The sequence below is a fragment of the Marmota monax genome, unplaced genomic scaffold (genome assembly GCF_021218885.2).
Source record: "Marmota monax isolate L192 unplaced genomic scaffold, Marmota_monax_Labrador192_F-V1.1 WCK01_AAM20220418_F8-fsc00023, whole genome shotgun sequence".
Taxonomy (NCBI): domain Eukaryota; kingdom Metazoa; phylum Chordata; class Mammalia; order Rodentia; family Sciuridae; genus Marmota; species Marmota monax.
Genome location: NW_026692907.1, coordinates 11,007,051 through 11,031,576, shown reverse-complemented (window position 1 = coordinate 11,031,576; position 24,526 = coordinate 11,007,051). Strand labels below are relative to the sequence as shown.

At 33.6% G+C, this 24,526-nt stretch overlaps 1 protein-coding gene and 1 pseudogene across 8 annotated transcripts in view; both read left to right on the top strand.

Annotated features, from left to right (window-relative positions):
• Positions 1–24,526, top strand: part of Dock7 (dedicator of cytokinesis 7) — a 200,539-nt gene that overhangs the window by 175,320 nt on the left and 693 nt on the right. For 5 of the 8 annotated variants that reach the window (XM_046451168.2, XM_058581538.1, XM_058581539.1 and 2 more), the window contains 6 exons: positions 4,846–4,971; positions 6,664–6,753; positions 6,901–7,137; positions 7,486–7,629; positions 8,927–9,033; positions 21,306–21,473. In XM_046451168.2, coding sequence (XP_046307124.1) covers positions 4,846–4,971; positions 6,664–6,753; positions 6,901–7,137; positions 7,486–7,629; positions 8,927–9,033; positions 21,306–21,473 — 872 coding nt within the window. Of the gene's footprint in view, positions 1–4,836; positions 4,972–6,663; positions 6,754–6,900; positions 7,138–7,485; positions 7,630–8,926; positions 9,034–21,305; positions 21,474–24,526 lie in introns of all 8 variants that reach the window. The other 3 variants (XM_046451169.2, XM_046451167.2, XM_058581537.1) reach the window with 1 other exon arrangement.
• On the top strand, positions 13,491–19,204 carry LOC131424426 (centrosomal protein of 83 kDa-like; annotated as a pseudogene).

The window sequence follows — 24,526 nt, the reverse complement described above, 5'->3', positions numbered from 1 at the left end:
GAAAGATGGTGTTAGCTTTATTAAGCTAAACTCTCTACTGTATCAATAGAGAAATGTTGGTTACTGAAATTTTGAGATTGAAACATCCAGAATGACTATGTTTTAACTCTTTTATTAGTGGTAGTGGGTTGGATGAACATAAATGAGTCAATATTTGGTTTTTATGTGCTCAGAAATAGACCATAGATCTGACCTAATGGCTTCTGTTGAATTTTATAGTCTTTAATCTGCTCTAAACCTGAGTGAGAAAAAGTAACTCATCCAAGTAAATAAAAAGTGGAGCAGAATTAAAAACAGCTGATTATATTGACAGAAGGGAAGGGAATGTACACTGAAAGAAGGAGATTTTTAAAAGTTGAGAGGATGGAATATAAAACAAGTATTTTTAGGCAGCTGAGTGGGAAAATATGACAACAACAACAACAAAAGGCTAATGTAGGTATAAAACATCAATTGAGTACCTCAGGAAGGTGAAGTTAAATATGGAGACATTTAAGGAAAACACAGTAAGTGGGAAGAATCTTACTGTCTCTAAGAGGAGATACTTTCTAGTAGTTGATGCGTCCCTGATAATTGATATAGACCATTACTGAGCCGCTGATGAGAGATACTATACTGCTGATTTTGTTCTGCTCCTTATGCTATTTTTGTGGAAGAAAAAGATATAGACAGCAAATGTTTAATGTGTAGACATTAAGCATGACTTTTTTTTCTGAACTGGGGTATATAATGGGCAGAACTAAATTTCTGATTAAGTAATGGAGTAAGGTATATCTTAGAAGAATATGTTTGATAGGTAAGCCAACTTGAATTTTATGCTGGAGTACATAGGAAGGATATGCAATTTTGACAAAACAATTACAGTAAAGAACAGAGAAAGATAAAACACAGGGTGGTAATTCTCAAGTGAATTACTCAAGAAAACTCACAGGAATTATCAAGGAAAACATCAGAGAAGAGGATGATAGTTCAAAGGTCATACTTAAAGTTTTTATTGGTATATAGAATATAGGGAACATAGCTTAATCAAGAACTTGGATTTAGGTGTCAAGTATATTGGGTTTAACTCCCAGCTCCACCACTTAATAAAAATGTGATCTAGAGAAAATTGCTTTTGTCTCATATGTAAAGAGTACCAATAAGTGTACCAATCTCTTAGAGTTCTAATAAGAATTGATATGATACATATGAAATAGTTAGCCAGTGTCTAGAACAGAGTAAGTACTTGAAAACTGTTGAATATCATTATTTTTGTTGTTACTATGATTTTTTAATCATCATTAGTATTATTAGTGTTACTTGAAATCTTAATAAGATTTAGAATAATAAAATCTATGATTTGTTATGTTCCCGAGTTGAGATCTATGACTAGAAGGAAGTGATAAATGTACTTTAACAGGAATAGATCTAATAGGAAGAGATATTACCATTGTGTGAAAATCTGGTATACCTATATGGAAATCAGTTAACTTAAAGGAAGCATAGTGGAAAGCAACTGGGTGAGACTAAAAGAGATTAGAAGTGATATCCTTGTGGAAATATACAGCTAGCCCAACAGAACTCTTTCATTATAAAGATAAAACTAGAACTGATTGAAGATAGATTTGCCATAAGAGATTTCAATCATTTAGAGACATGGCAGATGAATTTCTTTGTCTGGGGCATAGTTTCACCTCCCAGAAAATTGTGAAAGCAGTTAAGTAGAACTGCTAAATAAGAATGAGCCATAGTATGGGAGTGATGGGAAATTCAGAAAGAATTCATAGAAGTAAAGGAAGATCATTCTAGATAAACATAGGTTAGATTATAGGAAAGTAAATTAAAAAAAAAAAAAACAAAACACAGAAACAGGGATCATCCTATGGTCCAAAACTGAAGAAATAAAAATGAAGTGATGTCTTTCCTGAAGGTGAAGCTATGATTATGCTTTTGTTAACTGGATAGGGCCAGTGGTTTCATGGTAAAGGACTCTTTCTAAATTGAAACTAAAGTTATCCAAACTCATAGTGTTTGTTTTTCTGTAGCCTCAACCCTTGATATGTCTTGCCTAACTCATGTATACACATGCACGCACACATACACACATTCATTTTAAATGCCAGTACTCCTTATAGTTACTTCTCTGACTTTATCATCTCCTGCTTTCACCCTTACTCACTCTCCTCTAGCCACATTCTTCACCTTCCTGTTCTTCAAATGCACTAGGTAGACTCTTGTCTCAGGGACTTTGCACTGGCTTTTCCTCTGCTTGGTATGTACTTCCTCCTGAGATCCATGTGAATATCTCTCAGACCACCCTCAGATGTCACCTTCTTGATGGGGCCTACCCTACCTCCTACGTCTCTTTTGTTCACTGATTTATCATAAGTATCTAGAACAGTTTGCTGACACATAGTAAGCACTCAATAAATGCTTGAATGGATGAATAAATAACTTCCCTCATATATGTTCTGTTTTATGACTCTGCCTCTCTTTTCCTCCCACTCTGTCTACTAAAATGTCACTTCCTTCCCTCCCCCCTCCATTTGATCAATTCTTTTGAGTCAAGAACCCAGTCTATGACTAAAACCTTATTTGTGACTTGGCTCCAACAAGATTAATCTTTCCTCCCTTCACAGCACTTTTTGCTATAGCATATACTGCTTTATATTGTAATGATTTGAATACATTTTTTATTCTCTTGAGCAAGAGATTGGGAGACTCCTAAGAAGCAGAAGTGACCTACTTCCTCCAACTAGGCCCCACCTTACAATTTCTACTACTTTTCCATAAGAGGTCAGATCCCTCATGATCCAGTCACCTCCACCAAAGCCCCACCTCTGAACACTGCTGCATTTGGGACTAAGCCTCCAACACATAACCCTTTGGAGGACACTTCACATCCAAATCATAATGCTGTATGAATAAAATTCAATGTCCAGATTTAGGGAGGCAGTGATCCTACTGATACCTTCACTAGTCAGGTCACATCTACAATATTGTGTCTATTTCTAGGATACCATATTTTAAAGGTAGCATTGAAAAACTAATAACATGCAAACAGGATTGTAATTCCTGTCATATGAAGATCAATTGAGAACTGGAAGGTTTAGGTAAGGGAAATAAGTCCAGATTGCCAACCTCAAATGTTTACAGGGCCACAATATTGAAGAGTTGAAATAGTATTTTAAACTAGAAATCTCTCAGTAGTATAGCTAGAATAATAGTATTTTAATATTTTTGGTTTTGTATAGGTATATTATTTATGTATGTGACTTATTTTAAAAATAACAATCACAAACTTTTAAGTGATTTTTTTCAGATGCCTTTATTTCCCATTCAATGCCTTCTTAATTTTGTCAAATTACTAATATTATATTGTTCCATTGGTGTACTAATGGTTTTAATCAGTATTTTGGTAGGTTTAAAAAAAAAAAAAATGGGGGGGGGCTGGTCTATTTTTTATTTGTTCTTTTTAAACATATATGACAGTAGAGTGTATTTTGGCATACTGTACATAAATGGAGTAGAACTTATTCCATTGAGGATCCTATTCTTGTGGTTGTGCATGATGCAGAGTTATCCTGGTCATGTGTATTCAAATACAAGGATAGGAAAGTTATGTCCAATTAATTCTACTGTCCTTTCTGTAGAATTTTGTTTTAATTCATTTACTATACCTAGAGATTTTATTTGCTATAGAAATCAGTTAATATTATGTCTATTAAATTTTGAAATAAACTGTGAAGAAATGTTTTTGATTAGAAACCTCAAGTTTCTTTATCTCCAAACATTTATCTTTACAACTATACTTATTTTGAATAAAGATATAGGGATATTTTAAGTCACTGTATTCTCCTTTCCCTTGGTTTTGTGAAACTATCAAATTAAGTGTCAAAATTTTCTATTTTGCTTAATTACCCATAACATTTGTAACTTACCTTTATAAACTCTGGTCTTTACTGTATAGGAAAAATAAACATAAAATAAATTTAGGCTTAAAGAGAATTCAGAGTAGTATAAATATTTAATGTGTTGTTGTGTATATAGGAGCTGCCATAAAATCCTTCAGAAATAGCTTTGTGTCTAAATTATAAAAATAGCATGGAAAGCTTCCAAATATTTATCTTCAAATGTGCTTGTTTAAGAGGTGTCAATATATGATTAATGCATACAGTGAGTGGTTTGGGGGATTTACAATAACGTCATCTCAAAAAAATTTTTATTTCATTTACAGATTTTCTTTCTGTTTTATCTTTAGTTACTCTTCCACATATAAATACTTTTTATCAGTGGAGGGATATTGATAGCAGATTTTGTGCTTTACTGCTTCTTGAGAGCCTTGGCATTTTACTGACTGTCCACTGTATGGCAGATGCTATACTTGGCTCCTAACTTTTCTCATTTTTATACTTGTAAAGAGTTATGTAAAGGCATTAATGCTAATTTGAAAGTATGTTAGTGTTGTTTTTCAATGTACCTTTAATATACTCAAATAATATGACAGTTAAGACACAGTTCATATTATACCAAGCATCTTTTCTTGCAGTAAGGATTTATTTTGATTATATGGACTTAAAAAAAAAAAAAAAAAAAACCTGACCAATGTTATAGCTTTAACAAACTCTGAAAAAATATACCATATGTGATTTAGTCATTTGATAAAAGCCCTACTTGCATAATTTTTGTGATAAAAAAATGAAAAAAGACGGTTTATGTTGGTCTACCTTCATTTGAAAAATAATAAAAATATTTATATTTTTAAGTAAAACATTTTGCAATGTTTTGATAGTAATATAAGCAGAATGTGAAAAACAAAAAGATTATATTAAAGTTTCTTCATTTTCCTAAACCTAGGATGGTAAGCGGATGTTTGGCACCTATTTTCGTGTTGGTTTTTATGGAACCAAGTTCGGGGATTTGGATGAACAGGAATTTGTTTACAAGGAGCCTGCAATAACCAAACTTGCAGAGATATCTCACAGATTGGAGGTGAATACTGTGGTGGTTATAAAATGTCATCTTTAGTTTGTATTCTTCTTTGTAAATGTATTTTCAGATCCAGGTTTAATCCCTAAAATAAGCTGGCTCCTGCCAAATAAACACTCTTATGGAGTATAAGGATTTTTAATATTTTCAAATCCTTCAGATATTTTATGGCAACAGTAAAACAATATTATTAACTTTTTTTTTTGAAGCTCCATTTTCACACATATTTTAGAAACCCTATATCCTTTGGAATTGCTGTGCCCTGTGGAGAAATGTATGCATTATCCACATTTTGTGGAAAAAGACAAGAAGTTAAGTAGCATCCGATAATGGAACTAAAAGCAGAACCCCAGGAAATTTCTGACCCAAGTGCATTATCTCTGGCTTAACCTGTTTTCAGTGGCACATCTTTAGAATTTAAATGCCTGAAATCACACCTTGAAAACACTAAATAGAATCTCTTCATCTTTATAACTTTTTTCTCACCACAAATGATTGATTTTCATATTTGTTCAGCTAATCAATCTTTTTTGTTAAAATTATTCTTTCCCACCTTTCTGTAGTCTTATTACTCAAAATGTGGCCCATAGATAAGAAGCTTAGTATCACCTGTGACATTATCTGAACTATAGAATCTCAGACCCCGCTGCAGGCTTTCTGAATCAGAATTGGCATTTTAACAGATCTCCAGGTGGTCTGTACTCACAAGCAGTTTGAGAAGAAGAACTTTAGGATTGATTTTATTCTCAGCTGATGATGCACCCCCTGCGTCTTTCTCCCCACTTATCTGAACTATAGAATCTCAGACCCCGCTGCAGGCTTTCTGAATCAGAATTGGCATTTTAACAGATCTCCAGGTGGTCTGTACTCACAAGCAGTTTGAGAAGAAGAACTTTAGGATTGATTTTATTCTCAGCTGATGATGCACCCCCTGCGTCTTTCTCCCCAACCCCATTTCTGGCGATTGAACCTAGAGCCTAACTCATGATAGGCAAGCATTCTACTGATGCGCTACATCCCCAGCCCTGATATTAATTCTTGAATGTTAAGTTCTTACTGGTGATTTTGCTGGGCTCAACTTTCATAAAACTGGCTCAATCTGTGACACTTTATTTTTCAAGAGCTAGGTCAGTCTTGAAAAATATTGATTTCCAAGCTTAATCAAAAAATTGTCTTTGGGGGAAGGGGTGGGAGTGTCTTTGCCCACTCAGATTTAGTTTTCCCTTCTGAATAGCTCCACCCATTGCCCATGCTGCTTCCATCATGGGGAAAAAGTCACTTTTCTTGGCCCAGGATTGCTTTTTCAAAATCTAAATCTGTAAAAACTTCAACAGGTCAATATTTTTATTTGAAAATTATGGAATGCTACTTTAAATCATTCATAAAAGTAAATGCTTATTAATTAAACCATAGTATGTAAGAAATCATGCCACAACAAGCTCTCTAAAAGTAAAATCCTGTACATCAAAGGTAATGAGTTTCTTTTGTCCTCCTTTCACTCCATTCCATTTTTGTTTCCACAAGAACCCCTTGTGGAATCCTGTATTTTTATTGGATAAAGTTGTTATTTTTCTCTTATTTGTGTTAAAGTGCATGGATGGGAATATTAAGTAAATATTCAAATAAGTAATTATTTATAATAATTAACTTACTAAATCCCCTGATTTTGCTCAGGTTTCCCTTTTTTTATTTTAGGGATTTTATGGAGAAAGATTTGGAGAAGATGTGGTTGAAGTAATCAAGGACTCTAATCCTGTAGACAAGTGTAAATTAGATCCTAACAAGGTATGATTGATTAGACTACAATGACACATAGGCTTATCTTTGAAGCCTACATATGCACTTTTAGCTTTTGCAAAAAAACTATGCAATTTTGCTTGAGATTCTAAATGATTTAACAGTGAGGTAATGAAGGACTTTTTCCTTTTCTAGGCATACATTCAAATTACCTATGTGGAGCCATACTTTGACACATATGAGATGAAGGACAGAATCACATATTTTGACAAAAATTATAATCTTCGCCGTTTTATGTACTGTACACCCTTCACTTTAGATGGTCGAGCCCATGGAGAACTTCACGAACAATTCAAACGAAAGACCATTTTAACTACTTCTCATGCTTTCCCTTATATTAAAACAAGAGTCAATGTTACACACAAAGAAGAGGTAAGTCCGTAAATGGGGAAAATAATAAAATAATGAGTGAAATATTGTCTAGTCATGTCATATAACAATGTGGATGCAACAGAAGATATGTACCGTCCTTCACATAATAGTAACACACTAGAACTTCACCCGTTTTTCAGTCTTTCATTTTTGCCTTTTTAATTAAGTAATTAATTCATCCTCAGTTTATGCTTTAAAAGGTTTTTTTTTTGTTTTTAAGTTTGGAACTTCACTATTACATGAAAGTTTATAATTGGTCCACTTTTTTTCTAATTTTAATTGGTTATACGAAGCTCATTAAATAGTTTATGATCAGTACAATGATCTAACAGTTGCTGTTTTACTCAGATCATCTTAACACCAATTGAAGTTGCTATAGAAGACATGCAGAAAAAGACACAGGAGTTGGCATTTGCAACACATCAGGATCCAGCAGACCCCAAGATGCTTCAGATGGTACTCCAGGGATCTGTTGGCACAACAGTGAATCAGGTTAGTGCTTTTGCTACTGCTATGTGATTTTAGTTATAAGACTTAGATTAATTTCATTATTTTACAAAATCATTAATATATGCTAAATCAACTGGAAAGAATGTGTTGAAAATGATTACAAAAAGACATTGAAATATAAATGAAGACAAAGTGAAGCACAAGTTGTAATCTCAGTTGTTGTTTTCACACCTGCCTTCTCTACCTTATTATTTTTCCATTCTTACAAACTCTTTTAAGAAAGAACTGAGTCACTTAAAATACCTTTCTTCAAAAAGCTTGTACTAAAAGAATGTTATCTAAAAAGGAGGACTCATTTTCAGAACCATATACATATGTACATGATACCTTTACCATCTTAGATTCTTGCTGTATCATCTTCTCCAGATCTCCTTGATAGTGGGTTCTGGGCATTAAATAAATGATATGGAATCACTTTGTATAATTTTATATAAAAATAATGTATAATTTTAATAATACATGAATACAAGATATGATGGTTATTTTGTCATATGTCTTTTAGAAGCCGCCCCCATCTTCCTTGTAGTTGGTTTTCTCAGATTCTCTTGCTAGTAATGATTTTAATCATTGCCCAGTCTTAAGGAATAGAAAAATCCAGAAAAGCTTATATCTTAACTACTTTTTGTATTAAAGGAAAAAAGCCAAAAATACTGTTCTGAAATGGAAATAAACACTGTAAGGCTTATATCCCCCCAAAATATTCATGATTTTGAGGCTTTACCACCAAAATTATCTAACTTATTCACAAAGGATCATCTTATTTAACTTATAGTGTCGGGAATACCTTTGGAATGCTGGGGGAAGCTGTCTTGGCAAAATTATGTCTAATAATCAGTGGATTGGGAGATAGTAGTTTGAGAACTGGTATATTTAGGATAAATTAAAAAAAGAAAACCCAGGGCTGACTGCATCAATCAACACAATAGTCCTTGAGCTCCTACTCAGTTTCTTTGAATAATGAACTAAAAAGTTAGTAGGCAAGAATGTAGATATGAAATTAGGAAAATCTGAAACAAAGTCTGTCTCTGAAGAGTTTTAATAAAGGCATAAACATACATGCATTAAGCTTAAGTGAAACCATTCTCAGTGATAAAATAATTTGGATAAGTTCTGTCTCTGTGATTTTTACTTCTTATGTAGAAATCACACCTTGAAAACACTAAATAGAATCTCTTCATCTTTATAACTTTTTTCTCACCACAAATGATTGATTTTCATATTTGTTCAGCTAATTCATCTTTTTTGTTAAAATTATTCTGTTTTATTTCTTATTTTGCAGGGCCCTCTGGAAGTTGCTCAGGTTTTCCTGTCTGAAATACCCAGCGACCCAAAGCTGTTCAGACATCATAATAAACTGCGACTCTGCTTTAAAGATTTTACTAAAAGGTATTCAAGGCTGCTTCTATAAAGATCTTCAAATTGAGAATGTCTAATACTACATTTTGACATAAGGGTCTTAACTATTAAAAAGAGAAAACATATAGGGTAGTGGTTCACAATGAGAAATAATCTGTGTAAAGTTTATTGTTCTTTAATAGTGTATATTCCCAGTACATACACCCATACTCTGTAATGCCATAGTTTTTTATTTTACAGATTGGAGAAGCCAAGGCTCAGAAAATTTTTTAACTTGAAACTATTATTAGACTAACTTGAAAGCTGCTATTTATTATGAATCTTCAATATGTGAGTTTTTGTTCCCCTTCCCTTAGGGAAGTTAAAATAAGAAACTTGGATGCCAAAAATTAATATTCACATCCTGACTTTATCTATGTATGTCTGGGTCACTTAACCTACCTCTACGATACTCAGTTTTTCAAGAAGTCTACAAAGTAAGAACAAAGATACCTACCTATCATAGGGAGGTTGTACAAGTTTGATGAAACAATACATAGTAGTAGAAGTCCCCAAGCTCACCCCTCAGTTTCAGTGATTTGCCAGGTGGACTCTGAGAACTTGGCACAGTTGTACTGGTTGCTGTGATTTATTGCACTGAAAAGATACAAAGTTATGTCCACTAAGTATGTAGTGAAGTCTGCAGGAAACCAGGTACAGACTTCAAAGGGTCTTCTGTCAGTGGAGTAGCATAAGGTATGCCTAATTCCTCTGCAATAAGTTGTGACAACATGCATGAAATATTGTCTACCAAGGAACCCCATTAGAGACATGGTGCCAGACGTTTTTATTGAGAACTTCATTTTCCAATATCCAATTCCCTGATTGTGTACCAAAATTCCAGACCCCCAGAATAAAAACAGATTTTCAACATAATCCGTACTATTTATATGAACAGTTTTGGGACAGTGAGCCATTTTTATCTTCTGAGAATAATGAGAATCCTGAAATCCAAATTCTCAAAGGCTAATGGAGGACCAATTTTGTAATCAGGCCTTCCTAAGGACAGCAGGCTCAGCCATGCAATCCTAACTCTCTGCACAAATAAAATCTTTATAGGCTGATACTTGGCACATAATAAATAGACATTTGTAAATATTAAATTTTGAAATAATAGGGGAAAATAGTCATTTATCAACTGATAATTCTTGCTTTATTAACACTGATCACAGAAAAGGGAACAATTAAATGAGATTTTACAGTATGATTTTTTAACTTAAGTTTATTTTTAACTGATACATAAAAAATTAAAATTATATGTATCTATGGGTACTAAGTGATGTTTTGGTACATGTATACATTGTGCAGTGTTAGGATAAACTTTCTCAGGACATCACTTTCCTCAAGTATTCATCATTCTTTCTGGTGAAAACAATCAAAATCCTCTCTTCTGGCTTTTTGACGTACACAGCACATTAACATTATCTTTAGTCACTCTACTATGTAATAACACACCAGAGTTTCTTACTCCTATCTAACTACAACTTAGTACCCTTTGATCAATCTCTCCCTGTTCATCCCTCCCCAGTCTTCTCCCCAGCCTCTAGTAGCTGTCATTCTTACTCTCAGCTTCTGTGAGATCAACATTTTTAGATCGCACATAAATGAGATCACGTGGTGCTTGTCCTTCAGTGCCTAACTTATTTTACTTAACATAATGATTTCCACTTTGTTTCATCTTAACACAATAACAGGACTTCATTTTTTTTTTATGGCTAAATAGCATTCTATCGTGTATATATGTACCACATTTTCTTTTCTGTCAGTTGATGGACCAACTTACATTGTTTCTGTTTCTTGGCCATTGTGAATAGTGCTGCAGTGAACATGGGAGTGCAGATGTCTCTTTAACAAACTTATTTCATTTCTTTTGGATATATATCCAGTAGCAAGATTTCTGAATCACAGTTCTATTTTTAAATTTTGAAAAACATTCATACAGTTTTCTATAAAGGCTTTACTAATTTCCATTCCTACCAGCAGTACAGGGTTCCCTTTTCTCCACATTCTTGCCAGCACTTATTATCTTTTGTTTTTTTGATAATAGCCATTGTTACTGGGTTAAGATAATATCTCATTTTGTCTTGATTTGCATTTCCTTGTGATTAATGACATTAATCATTAATGTATTTTTTGAGACAAGTATTTAGGTCTATTTCCCATTTTAAAATCAGGTTTATTTGTTTGCTACTGAATTTTTAAAATTCCTTACAAATTCCAGATATTAACTCCATGTCAGATGTATAGTTTGCAAATATATCGTTCCATTCTGTAGGTTGTCTCTTTACTCTGTTGATTATTTCTTTTACTGTGCAGAAGCTTTTGAGTTTGATGTTAATTCTTTAACATGACAATTAGTATATATGGCCATATAGAATTGGTTAACAGAACAGATGACCTGTGATGATAAACTTCTTTCCCACTTATAGAATTTATTATTTGGGGCTTTAAAACAATATCAAAATAAATTCCGCTGTCTTTGTGAGCAAGGAACAATACATACTTTATTAAGTGGTAGACATTTAGTAAGAGATACCTTTTGTCTTTGCTATTGGTTTGGAACCAGTTTTAAACTGGTTTTAAACTACAGTTTTAAACAAATGTCTTTTTGTATATATTTATTTTACAGTAATGAATTCTTGTAGTCAACAGGTCTCCTTAAGTGTTATTTTACCTGTTGAGAAAATGTTTTCTTGTAAACTAAAAAAAAAAAAGTAGAAAAAAAACTACAAATAGACTTTGCAAAGAAGTTATGTCCCAAATCACATTTTTCCATTTTACCACTGATTTTTATACCAGTATGCATATATATTTTAACATAATTAAATCATAGTATACATATAATCTTAAATTCTTAGTTAATATTATTATCCTAATGGTTATATTATTTTCTCAATTTGTATGTTCCTATTTTTTAAGTTGAATTCGCTGAATGTGAAATAGTACTACAAAGGATCTTTTTTTGTTAAAACTGTTGAATTTTTAAAATTTTCTTTCTTTTTTTTTAATAAATTTATTTTATTTATTTATTTTTATGTGGCACTGAGGATCGAACCCATTGCCTCACAGGTGCCAAGCAAGTACTCTACCACTGACCACAATCCCAGCCCCTTAAATTTTTCTTTTTTGAACCCAGGGGCACTTGACCCTTGAGCCACATTCTCAGCCCTTTTATTTTTCATTTTGTTGCACTTTTTTTTTTTTAAATGGGGCTGGGGATTGAACCCATGACCTTGTGATGTGAGGCAAGCACTCTACCAGCTGAGCTATTTTCCCAGCCACTTATTTTTCATTTTGAGACAGGTTCTCACTAAGTTGCTTAGGGTCACTAAGTTGCTAAGGCTGGCTTTGACCTTGGGATCCTTCTGCCTCAGTTTTCTGAGACACTGGGATTACAGACATGCACCACCGCACCGAACTGAATTAAAATTTCTATCATGGTTTTTCAGTTTTTCCACCTTCCTCCCATGTACGCTCAGACAAGTTAGTTAATCCCTTTGTCTTAATTTCCTTTTTTGTAAAATGGGAGAAAAGAACCTACCTCAGAGAGTTAAGAGAATTAAAGTGTAGGAGTAAAAATAAAACACTTTAAAAATTTTCTGTTGTGAAATTACTAAGCCAAAGTACATGAACATTTTTATTGGCACTTAATATATAGTATATTTCAAAAAGTTTCTCAATATTAACAGTGCCAAGAAAGCAGCTGTATGCATAGCTTGCTTTTAAGTCATGCTACATAAATACATTGTCTTTTGTTAATCAGTTTTAAGTGGTACTTTAGTTTGCTTTATTACTAAAAACAATAAACATTTTTCCATGTGTTTAACTTTTTATGTTTTGGGGTTTTGTCTTTTAAAACTTTTTTTCATTAAATCTTGAATAGATTGAAAATAATATTTGTAACAATTTGCTGTTAAAGAATAGTAATCCCAGTGGCCCCGTAGGCTGAGGCAGAAAAATCTTGAGTTCAAAGCCAGCCTCAGCAACTTAGCAAGGCCGTAAGCAACTCATTGAGACCCTGTCTCAAAATAAAACACAAATAAGGGTCTGGGAATAATGAGAATCCTGTGGTTCAGTGGTTAAGCACCCCTGGGTTCAATTCCCAGTATCACACATACCAAAAAAAAAAAATTTAAGAAAAAAGTCATGTACAGACTTAAGATATTGAGTATTATTATTACTTTGAGATCCCTTCCTCATGTAGCCTTCTCTGACTTATCTCCCTCTCTGCCTTTGAAGATGACCAGTATCCTGAATTTTCTCATTTATCATTTGTTTTCTTGTCTCTGTAGTTTTATCAGAAATGAATATATCCCTAAGTAATATATTATTTTGTTTTACATCTTTTTAACTATTTTTTCATTTTTTAGCATCCTTTTAACTTTATATAAATGTTCAATATGTATAGTCTTAATAACTTGCTGTTTTTAGTTTTTGTGAGCTATTTATAAGTGTTACTTTAATTTTTATATACTTAATTGTATGAATATACCACAATTTATTCTTTTTTTTTTTTTAAGTGAGTACAATACCTTTATTTTTGTTTATTTTTTTGTGGTGCTGAGGATTGAACCCAGTGCCTCACACATGTGGGCAAGTGCTCTGCCACTGAGCCCCAGTCCCAGCCCCACAATTTATTCTTTTAATGAATATTTTGGTCATTGAGCCAGACCCTCAGACTTGTTTGTTTTGTTGTTGTTGTTTTTAATTTTATTTTTAGTTGTAGATGGACACAATACCTTCATTTTATTTATTTAATGTGGTGCTGAGGGTCAAAACCAGTGCCTCACACATGCTAGGCAAGTGCTCTACCACTGAGCCCTGGTTGGTTTGTTTTTGTTTCTAGTTTAAAAGAATATTACTCAAATATTCCCATAGCTATTTCTAGACATACTTGTATAAGAGATTTTCTAGGATTTATACCTAAGAGTAGTATTGCTGATTCATAGGTCCGTCTTCAACCAGTTGATGCCACATTTTCCCCAAAGTATATAATCCACGATTACCAGTAGTATGAAAGTTTGTATTGTTGTACATCCTCACCATTACTTGGTATTGTCCATCATTTTAATTTCTCCAAATCTGGTGGATGTGAAATGAGATGTGATTGTGGATTAAATACGCACTTCTTGATAACCTGAGAGGTTGAATTTCTGGTTGACTGCTCAGCAATTTCACTTTTCATCTTCTGTAAAGTTATATGCCCAAGTCTTGCCACTTTATTCTCAGAATCTTTTCCTTATTAACTTCTCAGAGTATTCTGGGTATGTAATGCTTTATTATTTTTAAGTATCACAGGTATCTACTCTGAACTTGGGGCTTGTTGCTTTTTAGTTTGTTCTTAAATTTTATGTGTTTAGGTGATTTAGTCTTTTCCTTTATAATTGTGTGTCATGTTGAAGAAATTATTTTCTTTGTAGTAATAACTGTGCTTTTGACTTCTAAAAGTTAGAGGGGGGATAGTGGGCTGAGGTGGCATCTGGGCCACCCTGCACCCCTGAGGAGGCAGGTCTACCAAGAAAGAACAGGGCTTTGGGGGGCACCATTTGCACCCTCAGGGCTCTCCTGGGAGACTCAGATTTCCCTGAGTCAGGAGCGTAAGGGTCTGGCTCAACTGTCCTCCAGTTCTGCAGTCCACACAAGGGCATGGGGACCTGTCCCGAGTTGGAGGGTTGGATCAGCCCCAAAACTTCCGCCAGCCCTGGAAAAATTAACCATCATCGTTAATTTTCATGTGCACATGTAGAATGGCCCTTATGTGAGTCTGGTATAATTTGGCCTCCTGAGATTCTGCCATTCTGCCTTAGCAAGAAATAAATGGGAAATACTCCTGGGGGAAAAAAAAACAACAACATAAAACAATAAGAAGACACAACTTATTTTTACATGATTGTAAGCTTACTTACCAAGGTAGACACTATTTCCAACACTTTTTCCGCCTGGTGGAGTTCTGTATCTGAGTTTCAAAAAATGTTAATCGATGAAAGGTTACAATGTAAACATCATAAAATTACTTATCAGACTCTGAGAGTTGAACACACCTGCATTAACTCCCCCAAAATTGTTATTGTTAAGAGCCCAAAGACAACAAGAACTAAAAACTCCAATATTGAGAATATTCGGGGAATCTGGATGAAGGAGTGGAAGAGTGTAGAGCTGAATGTAAGAAGCTTTGCTGTGAACACACGTTTTCAAGTCAGAATTTGAACACAAGAAGGAAGAATTTGCCCATATTTCAGAAGAAGAAAAAATATTAATCAGAGATTGCAAGACTAGGGAAAGATAAAGAACAGTCTAACCAGCTGTTTAGTATTGATCTCACAAGCGAAAGCAAATGAATGGAGCAACTTGAACTAGAAAAAGTCCATTTGACTCAGAAATTAAGTTTTAGAGGCTGAAATATTAGAATTAAGGACTTTTCTGCAAAAGAGAATTCTGGTGCTCATGTGAATACAAGTGCAACAGTTGGAGGAGCTGCACACTATAGTAGGACCCCTGGAAGCTGAAAAACAGTTAAGCTATAAGCTGAACATTGGGAAAAAGAGCTATAATCCAGCAATGAACAAAATACTTTTTTAAATCAGTAAATTGCCTAAAGTTGACAGAGAAATACATACATTGACTAGTAAGGTAAAGCAGCTTAAACATTCAAACAAACTAGAATTAACAGAATCAAACTGGAGTTAGAAGAGTTAAGAGTGAGCTAGAAAGAGAAAGGGATAAGATCAAAGTGCACTGGATGCATTACAGTGAAATTCTCAAATCAGCCTTTGAACACCAGGAAGTGCTTTGGTAAAGAAGGATCATGAATTAATATGTAAAGTACTAGCTGCCAAGGAAGAATATTGGAAATGCAGAGGAAGAAAAAAGATGAAAATTCTCAGAAATAGCAAATCAGTAGTTTGCACATCCAGGTGACTCACTGGCACAGTCAGAATGACTTGCTGAATTTAAACCAAATGCTGAAGAAAATGATGGGGAGATTAAAACACAAATGCCAAAATTTAAGAAACCAAATTGAAAAAGTACAACTAGATGTTGAAAAGACATTGGAAGAAGAACAAATGACATATTGTACGTACATAGAATAAGTATAACTTGTTCCAATTAGAATTCCATTATTGTGGTTGTATATGAGGTGAGTTAATTAGTTGTGTATTTATATGTTAAGAAGAAAAGTGTGAGCTTCATGAGAGAAGAAAAGTATAATCAAGCTAAAGTGAAACTACAGTGAGCTGCAGTTGCTCAGAAAAAGAAAATCTCTTTATCAAAACAAATTGAAGGGGCTGGCGTATGGCTCAGTGGAAGAGTGCTTGCCTAGCATTCATGAGGCACTGGGTTCGATCCTCAGCACCACAGAAATATAAAATTAAAATATTGTGCCCATCTATAACTAAAAAGTAAATATTTTTTGAAAAAATTAAAGAGACTACAGGAGAAAATGGAAGTCTTGAAGGCAAAGAAAGAAGAATTAGAATAAGAAAATCAGATGTTAAGTAGACAAGATGTTTCACTTGAAGAATATACAAGGCTCCAACAGACTAATGGACATACAGAAAAGACAATGAATTTTGCAATCTGTTCTGGGTTCCTAACATGCCTCCTACAGAATCTGTCAATCCTGTTAGTGTTCAGTCATCAGCCATGGTTCCAGGCATGGCACTGTTCTTTCTTCCTCACAAGGAGGAACAGCATTAAAGGGAACTGTCTCTACTAGAAGAACTAGAAACACTAAGAAAACAACTAGAGGAACTTGGATCTCCTGGGGAATTATATTCTTGGATAAAATTCAGATAGATCAAAAGGGATAAAATAAAGAGGCTAAGTAAAGCATGAAGTTTTAACACAGTGGCATTGATATTTTATTATTTTTGGCCAAAATATTTTTTATTCTTTCTGGATAAATAATAGGAGGGTATATTTTGACATATTGTACGTACATAGAATAAGTATAACTTGTTCCAATTAGGATTCCATTATTGTGGTTGTATATGAGATGGAGTTACATTAGTTGTATATTTATATGTAAAGATAGAAAAGATATATCTGATTCATTCTACTGTCTTTTTTCTATTCCAGTCCCCACTCTCTTCCCTTCATTCTCCTTTGTCTCCAATGAACTAGCTTTCCCCTCATTGCAAGTCAGAGAGAATATTCTGCCTTTGGATTTTGGGGACTCACTTATATCATTTAGCATGATATTCTCCAGTTCCATTCATTTTCCAGCAAATGCCATAATATTCCATTGTGTATATATACTAGTTTCTTTATCCATTCATATGCTGAAGGGCACCTAGGTTGGTTCCTTAGTTTGGCTTTTGTAAATTGAGCTGCTATAAACATTGAAATGATTGCATCACTCTAATATGCTGATTTTAAATCCTTTGGGTATAAACCAAGGAGTGGGATAACTGGTTCAAATGGTGGTTCCATTCCAAGTTTTCTGAGAACTCTCCTTGCTCCTTTCTATAATGGTTGTACCAGTTTGCAGTCCCACAAGCAAAGTGAACCTCTTTTCCCATATTCTCCCCAGCATTTATCATTACTTGTATTCTTGAAAATTGCCATTCTGAGTGGAGATGGAATCTCAGTGTAGTTTTAATATGCATTTCTCTTAATTATTAGAGATATTGAACATTTTTTCATATATTTGTTGACCATTTGCATTTCTTCTTCTGTGAAGTGCCTTTCAGTTCCTTATCTCATTTATTGATTGAGTTATTTGGGGTTTTTTTGTTTGTTTGTTTGTGCTGGTGTTAACTTTTTTGAGTTATTTATATATCCTAGAGTTTAATGCTCTGAGATGCTGGTGGTAATGATTGTCTCCCTTTCTGTAGGCTGTCTGTTGGCAAGAATATTTTAATATGCTTCAAGAAAAGATACTACTGGGCTGGGTTTGTGGCTCAGTGGTAGAGTGCTTACTTCACATGTATGAGGCACTGAGTTCGATTCTCAGCACCACATATTAATAAATGAATACAATAAAGTCCATCAACAACTAAAAAAAAGTACTAGCCATGTGCTGCATTGCACAAGTATCAAAGTTTTTAGGATCATCCTAAATGATGAAGCATTAAAAGAAAGTTTCAGAGATATTTATAATATATTGTGACAACCCTTTAAGAACATAAAAATAAGAGGAACTAATTAGGAAATAAAGTTTTAAATTAGTTTTACTTTGTTGGATTTTTGTCATATTGCCTAAAATATGCCCTTCTTGAATTCTTTTTTTTCTAAAACCTATGTACACATAATTTTAAAATAAATATTTTTTCTACTAAAATTTAAAAATTAATAAAAGCATGGTGGTATTTCTAAAATTAAAATATAGGTTAAACAAAGGGTGGGCAAAAAATAACCTTTTAATTTTTTGATACTAGCTGAGTGGTGCATTGCACAAGTATCAAAATTTTTAGGATCATCCTAAAGACAAAGCATTAAAAGAAAGTTTCAATATCTACAATATATTGTGACAACCCTTTGAGAACATAAAAATAAGATAAGATGAACTAATTAGGGAAAAAAAGTTTTAAAATTAGTTTTCTAAAGAATCCATTTCTGATTGATTGATTTTTTTTTTTTTTTTTTTTTTTGGTATGGTACAAGGTAGGGATCAGTTTGATTTTTCTCCATACTGTTAACAGTTAGTGATCTCAGTACTGTTTCTTTAATATGCTGTCAGGTTTCTTTTCCTTAGTGAATTTCAGTTGCCCAACATTACTATTTGAAAGATTGCCTTTTCTCCATTGCTCTCAGTATCATCTCAATTAAAAATTAACTGCCCGTTTGTATGCATCAGTTTCTTGGATCTTTATTCTCTTACATTTCTTAACCAATGCTATGCTAATGATATCAGCTCTATAGTAAGTTTTGGTATCTGGTACAACAGTTCCTCTCACCTTGTTTTGTTCAAGGACTATTTGAGGGCTTTTTAAAAAATGTTTTTAGTTGTAAATGGATCTTTTATTTTATTTATTTATATGCAATGCTGAGGATTGAACCCAGGGCTTCACTCGTGCCAGGTAAATGCTCTACCACTGAGCCACAACTCCAGTCCTGGGGGTTTTTTAATATAAATTTTAAATTTTAGAATCAGTTTGTTCCCCCCGCTTCCAAAAAACAAAATAGCCTGAATGTATACATTAACATCTTTATTGACGTGAATCCATGAATATCATGTATTTCTCCATTTTCTTTATTTTGAATAATTTGAATGTTTTCTTAATATTATTTAAAATTTCTGTTTAGAGGTGTTGTACATCTTTTGATTTATCCTTTAGTATTTAATACTTCTATGCTTTTGTTAATAACTTAAAATAATTTCATTTGCTGATATACAGAAATACAGTTGATTCATATATATTTTACTTGAGAACCTTATAAAACTCACTTGTTAATTTTAATAATTTATCTATAGAATCTTTTTCTTATACTAATAATTAGAGCCTCCAGTGCTATACTGTATAGGAATAGAAGACATCATTTCCTTACACCTGATCTAAAAAGAAATGTTTTCACCATTGAATATAGTGTTTCCTGCAGGGTTTTTTTTTTTTTTTTGTAGATATTTTAATTAGGTGAAGGACATTTATATATATATATATATATATATATATATATATATATATATATATATAGTTGTCAATGGACCTTTATTTGTTTAGCTGTGGTGATGAGAATCACACCCAGTGCCTCACACATGCTAGGCAAACACTCTACCACTGAGCTACAATGCCAGCACCTGGGTTAAGGTTTTAATTAAGTTTAGTATGACAAGTTTTAAATTTTTTTTTCAAATACTTTTTCTACATCTCCTTTGATCTTTTAGTGGTGTGAGTTACATATATTGATTTCTTATTGTTAATCTTCCATTTATTACAGATAAACAACTTGGTCATGGTATATGTGTATGTGTGTTTTTAATACATAGGTAGAACAGTTTCCTGTTACTATCTTTGCATGTTTTATAATCATACTTATGGGTAATATTGAATAAGAATTTTTTTCCTTAGTCTTCATTAGGTTTTGGTATCCTAGCTTTGAAAAAATTAGTTGAGAACCCTCTCAGGAATAGTTCTTTTTTCCCCTTTGAAAGTTTATTTTACTCTGGAATAATTACATTACTTGTCTCTAGAGTGCTTAGTAAAATTTTCATTTTAGTGTTTTTGTGTATAGATTTGTGACTTAACTGATTTAGTTTGATGGATTTAGGGTTATTCACATTTTTAAAAAATAATTGTTATATTTATCTAGAAAAATCTTTTGCATTAAATTGTACATTGTATCCTTCAAGACTGTTTAGATATTTGCTATATTTGATTTTTTTATATTCCATTTTAAATTTCTAGTAGGGAATATTTGATCTTCCCTCATTTAATCTTGATAAAGTTTAGTCTGTTGTTTGGGTTTTTCCAAATAACTAATTTTTCCCTTTTTTGTTGCTGGGTTTTTTTTTTTTTTTTGTTGTTGTTGTTGTTGTTTTTGAAATGAGGTTCCTGGCTGGCTCTAAATCCTTGGGCTCAATTAATCCTGCCCAGCCTCCCAAGTAACTGGGACTACTATAATGCACTTGGCTTCTAACTTCTCCTATTTTTGATACTCTGTCATGCTTTCAAATTTTATTATTTCCTCCCTTATATTTAGTCTGTTCTTTGTAAGTTCTGACTTTTCAATTTTATTATTTTATTATTTAGAAAATAAAATTATTTTCTAATATACACATTTAAGGCTATACATTTTCCTCTAAGCATTGCTTTAGCTGCATCCTACAAGTATGGATATGTATATATTGTTTTTCAATCGTAATTTATTCCTTTATCAGGATCCAGAGGTTTTTCTTAGGTATATGAGTAAGTTAGATAAAGGATTGTCATCCAGATCTGTTCATTTTAGAAAACATTTATTTGAACACAGTTGACAAGTACTGTGTCAGATGCCATTGGTGCCACATAATTTGACTACATTCCTTAAACAGTTTCTAGTCTGTTAGTGATATGAAAAGGATGCCTTCATATTTAACATTAAAAATATATAAATTTCAATTTAATGAAAATTGGAAGTGTTTGTTAGATTTAATGGAATTCAGTTGATTATCTGTTTAAACCTAAAGCATAAAAAGATTATTAACATTCAGCTGAAAAGCTGAATATCCTTATCATAGTTAATATAGTTTTAGATAGATAGATAGATATAGATATATGTGTGTCACCAAGTCTACAAACTATGCCAGAAGAAATCTTTTGATAACATGCCTTTTCTCTTAGGTGTGAGGATGCCTTAAGAAAAAATAAGAGCCTAATTGGACCAGATCAAAAAGAGTATCAAAGGGAACTGGAGAGAAACTATCATCGCCTTAAAGAGGCTCTACAGCCACTGATAAACAGAAAGATTCCTCAGTTGTACAAGGCAGTATTGCCTGTCACTTGCCACAGGTATGCTTATTTTCTGAATTGTTTTAATAATGAATTATTGTTAATTTTACTTACATGGTTTCAGATATTGTGCCCCCTGAAACCTAACTGGTTCAAATAATATAAACCTTTTATCACCTATACCTTAATAAGTCTGTAAGATAAAGTCACTTTCCTTCCTGTAATTCGCGCATTCATACTAACTAGGACAGCATTCATTCATCTAGCCTCCTAAAACTGTTCCTTAAATGTAGGGTCACACTTTCTGGTACTTTTGTGAGAAAGGCATTCATTTTCCTTCACCTGTGACAGTAAATAGTACATAATCTTCTAGAAATGTATTAAAACAAATAACCCCAGTGAGTATCAAAAAGACTTCAGTATTTTTCTCCAAATTAGAAGTGGAAATAACTTAGAACTTTCTACAATTGAATCCTAATTCTACTTGAACAGGTAATTTAGTCTGATTTTTAGATTTCTCTTCTTATGTGATAAGATAGTATTTACTTTGAAAAGGTTGTGGTGGAGATTAAATGGCATTACAAAGTTCCTGGGACAGTGCGTGGCATTTTGCTTTTAGCCCCTGAATTCTGAAAAGGGCACAAAAACTGAGAAAAACAAACTGCAATTTTTACAGTTTGAACTCAAATTTACATGCAATTGTTGAATTATTGTGGCACTGATATTTTACCACCCTTTTCTTTGAGTAAAAGAGTATTACATTGTTGTTGTCCAGTAAATTAACATTTAGAAGATTGTTCAAAGCTACTTGTATGAAAGCAATTTAGATGCAGAGTATACTAAACTGCAATAAAAAAGTTAAACTGGCTAGCACATGCCTATAATCTCGGTGATCTCAACTTTGAGGATAGCCTCAGGGCGCGCATGCACACACACACACACACACACACACATACATACACCCAAGGGGCTGGGATTGTGGCTCAGTGGTAGAGAGCTTGCCTAGCATGTGTGAGGAACTGGGTTTGATTCTTTGCAACACATATTGGGAAAATTAAAAAAACAAACAAACAAAAAAAAAAAAAACAAAGGAGCCAGGTGCAGTGGCACACACCTGTAATCCCAGTGGCTCTAGAGACTGAGGCAGGAGGATCATAATTTCAAAGCCAGCCTCACCAATTTAGTGAGGCCCTAAGCACTCAATAAGATCCTGTCTGTAAATAAAACAAACAAGGTTGGCTGGGGATGTGGATTGGTGTTTGAGAGCCCTGGCTTTAATCCCCAGTACCCACCCTTCCCACACACTGCCCCCCAAAAGGCTGGGGATATAGCTCAATGGTCAAGTGCTCCTGTGTACCCAAAAAAAGGTTCGTTAAATTAGCTGTTTTTTAGTGGTCTACTTTTATACTTAAAGAGCAGTGGGAAAAAAAAAAATCTACCCTCACATTAATTCAAAAGTCTACCAAGTGCCTGCTGTATATTATGTCCCCCAAGGGAGCAAGTACATCATCTCAAGTCTCTTCTACAAGCTACAGGAGCAGAGCCCAGAGGGCCCATTTTAGATCCTCTGACAAAACATGTTTTGCACCAGGCACGTTGGCACATGCCTATAATCCCAGCAGCTCTGGAGGCTAAGGCAGGAGGATCATGAGTTCAAAGCCAGCCTCAGCAAAAGCGAGTCCCTAAGCAACTCAGACTGTCTCTAAATAAAATACAAAATAGGGCTTGGGCATGTGACTCAGTGGTTGAATGCCCTTGCATTCAATCCCTGGTACCCCTACCACGTAGACAAAAAAGTCTTGCTTCCATTATCTATTCTGATGTGAGACATTCTAGGAAGTAGTTTCCTTTCAAAATTCCCGATGGTTTTACCTTTAGTTTGGAACTTCTTCCTTCTTGCTGCCTCCACTTCCCTACATCAGTCCTACCCACCAAGTCAAAGGTCCCAGAGGGTGAGAGTGCTGTGTCCCCAAGATAGTCAAGCAATTGCCTAATCCTAGTGTCAGTTCCTTCCGCTGTCTCCAGCTCCTTTCCTTGGAAAGGCTGTGTTCTTCTTATCTGAAGGAAACTTTCCATTATACCATATCCTGAGTTTGCCCTTCTCTGTGATCTACTTTATGCCATCTTCTAAGCTTTAGTTAATATTTACAGGCAACTTTTTGGCATTTAGAAAAAACCTTTTCTTGATGAACAGTATCCAGGTTTCAATAATGTTTTCTCTAGAACTGAAAAAAAACAAGCTTTGAGATTCAGAGCTGAATGTGATCTCTTTATACCTGCCCTCTCCTTTCTTAGGGATATAAGGTTCCTCCTGCTTAACCTTAATAGCAAAAGAAACCAACTTAAGGGTAAAGAAAAATACACCAAGAGGTTATTTCAAGAATATCATTCCTTTCTATCTCAACTTCAGAATTTTTTGGGAAAAAGTCAGAATTTTAATTTTTGTTGATTTATAAAATACGGAATGTTATTTTGCAGTAAGGCCTATGGGGCTTAAGAGGTGATCTAGGACCCATGGGGAGTCCCTAAGGCCCTTTTCAAGAGGTTCCTGAAATCAAAAACTTGTTTCATCTTAATACCAAATATTGTTTGCCTTTTCACTGTCATTATCACAAGGGCACGGTAGAGTTTTCAGATATAACATGAGATGTGATATTTTAAGACTGAATACAAAAAAAAAAAAAAAAAAAGACTGAATACAGAAGCAGATATGAAAATCTAGACCTTCTATTAAGCCACGCATGAAATATTTAAGAGTGCTATTCTTCTACAATCTCTTGCAAGTTATTTAATAAACAGTGCTATATTTATAGTAACATGTAATTGGTTGTTTTATAAAATAATAAATTTTTCCATTGTCTTATATGGTAAAACATCAATATATAAGTCACATAAAGATTCCTGTGGGGTCTTCAATAATCTAAGAATATAAAATTAAGACAAAATTCTTAAAATTTTTAATATTTTCAAGAAACACCTGCTTTTTTGCCATTTTCTAATCCCAGGTCTTTTCCTGAAATCTCCCATTGTCCCTAATTGTCCTTGTTTTATCACAATATCTGCAGCACCTACTAAACAAACAAATAAATAAATGATCAATAGACCTGGCAAAC